The following is a 1,443-nucleotide window of genomic DNA, read 5'->3' as shown; positions in this document are numbered from 1 at the left end:
ATACCAGTGTACATACCTGATATATACCAGTGTACATACCTGATATATACCAGTGTACACACCTGACATGTACCAGTGTACATACCTGATATATACCAGTGTACATACCTGATATATACCAGTGTACACACCTGACATGTACCAGTGTACATACCTGATATATACCAGTGTACATACCTGATAAATACCAGTGTACGTACCTGATATATACCTGTACCTCTGTACAGAAAAAAATGTTCAGACTTTTTTGTTCTTGTCTGTTTGGTTTTCAGAATGAGAGGGAACAGATTATGACCACCAACGTGTGGCTGTTTCAGGTACTGTAAAGTCTTTCATCCCTGCTCTACAAGTTCAGTGTTTTCTTTATAATGATGCTGATGACCCCATCCCCCACCACCCTCTGTAGGAATGGAATGACTACAGGCTGAGATGGGATCCAGACAAATATGAAGGCGTGAAGAAACTGAGAATCCCCTCCAAACTGATCTGGCTTCCTGACATCGTGCTTTACAACAAGTAAGCTGGAGCTGGATTCTACCTAGATGATAACGATGGAGATATTTAATAAAAAAATAAATAAATACAAACTCCTGCTAAAACAAAATGTATTTTACTATTACCATCTTTGCAAATGGCTTTAAAAGGTTTCCATGGATTCAATGAGCAGTATGACTGTTTTGATGAGGTAAAGTTTGAACTTGATGGAGTATTATCACTAACATTTCTTCCACTCAGGAGAAAGGTCAGCACTCTGCCTACAGTCAGAAACTCTTTGTTGAACCAGCTGTTTAATAATGTTGAATGTAAAGGTCAGAGACATGGCGAAAAAATATTTGCTTTTCTCTCTTCTAAGTCTTCAGACACACTGTTTACTTGTTCTTCTGGATGAGTTTTGGACCGTAGCAACTCCAGCCTTCCTTTATTCTTTGCACATCTACTAATGCATCCTTTCTCTTTTTTTGTCTCATTCTGCATAAATTTAGACTTTGTATGTCTCTTTGTGCTCCTTTTTTTTACACCACCTTGTTCCCTGTTGTATTTTTTTGCCTGTTTTTGTCTTCTTATGCTTTTCCATATTTCTGCTATTTATGTCCACTCTTATGCTTTTTGTGTCTTTTCTTCTTATGTTTCAACAGACATGAACGTTCAGCTGTTCTTCACTCATATTCACCTTTTTTAGCAAATTTGTTCAGTTATTCAGCACCAAACATTCACACTGTTTTTTCACAGAAGAAGCTAATTATTATGGAGGATCGAAACTGCTATACTCAGAAATAAAAGCAGAAATAGATAAATGGACCAATAAATAATTAAATACTCTGAAAATGCACCAACTGAATTAAAAAGGAGAACTTTACATCATGTTTTATCATTTAATTCACTTTGATATTTTATTTCCAGATTAATTCTAATAAATTATACATTTTGTCACATAATTTATAT

At 35.4% G+C, this 1,443-nt stretch overlaps 1 protein-coding gene across 2 annotated transcripts in view; it reads left to right on the top strand.

Annotated features, from left to right (window-relative positions):
* The window catches only part of LOC106529890 (neuronal acetylcholine receptor subunit beta-2), a 12,085-nt gene that overhangs the window by 5,291 nt on the left and 5,351 nt on the right, over window positions 1–1,443 (top strand). For both annotated transcript variants that reach the window (XM_014025419.1, XM_014025418.1), the window contains 2 exons: window positions 273–317; window positions 407–516. In XM_014025419.1, the coding sequence (XP_013880873.1) occupies window positions 273–317; window positions 407–516 (155 nt within the window). The remainder of the gene's footprint in view (window positions 1–272; window positions 318–406; window positions 517–1,443) is intronic.

The sequence above is a fragment of the Austrofundulus limnaeus genome, unplaced genomic scaffold, assembly GCF_001266775.1.
Source record: "Austrofundulus limnaeus strain Quisiro unplaced genomic scaffold, Austrofundulus_limnaeus-1.0 Scaffold473, whole genome shotgun sequence".
In the NCBI taxonomy this organism is placed as follows: domain Eukaryota; kingdom Metazoa; phylum Chordata; class Actinopteri; order Cyprinodontiformes; family Rivulidae; genus Austrofundulus; species Austrofundulus limnaeus.
Note: the sequence above shows the minus strand (reverse complement) of the source record. Positions and strands in the feature narration are given on the sequence as shown.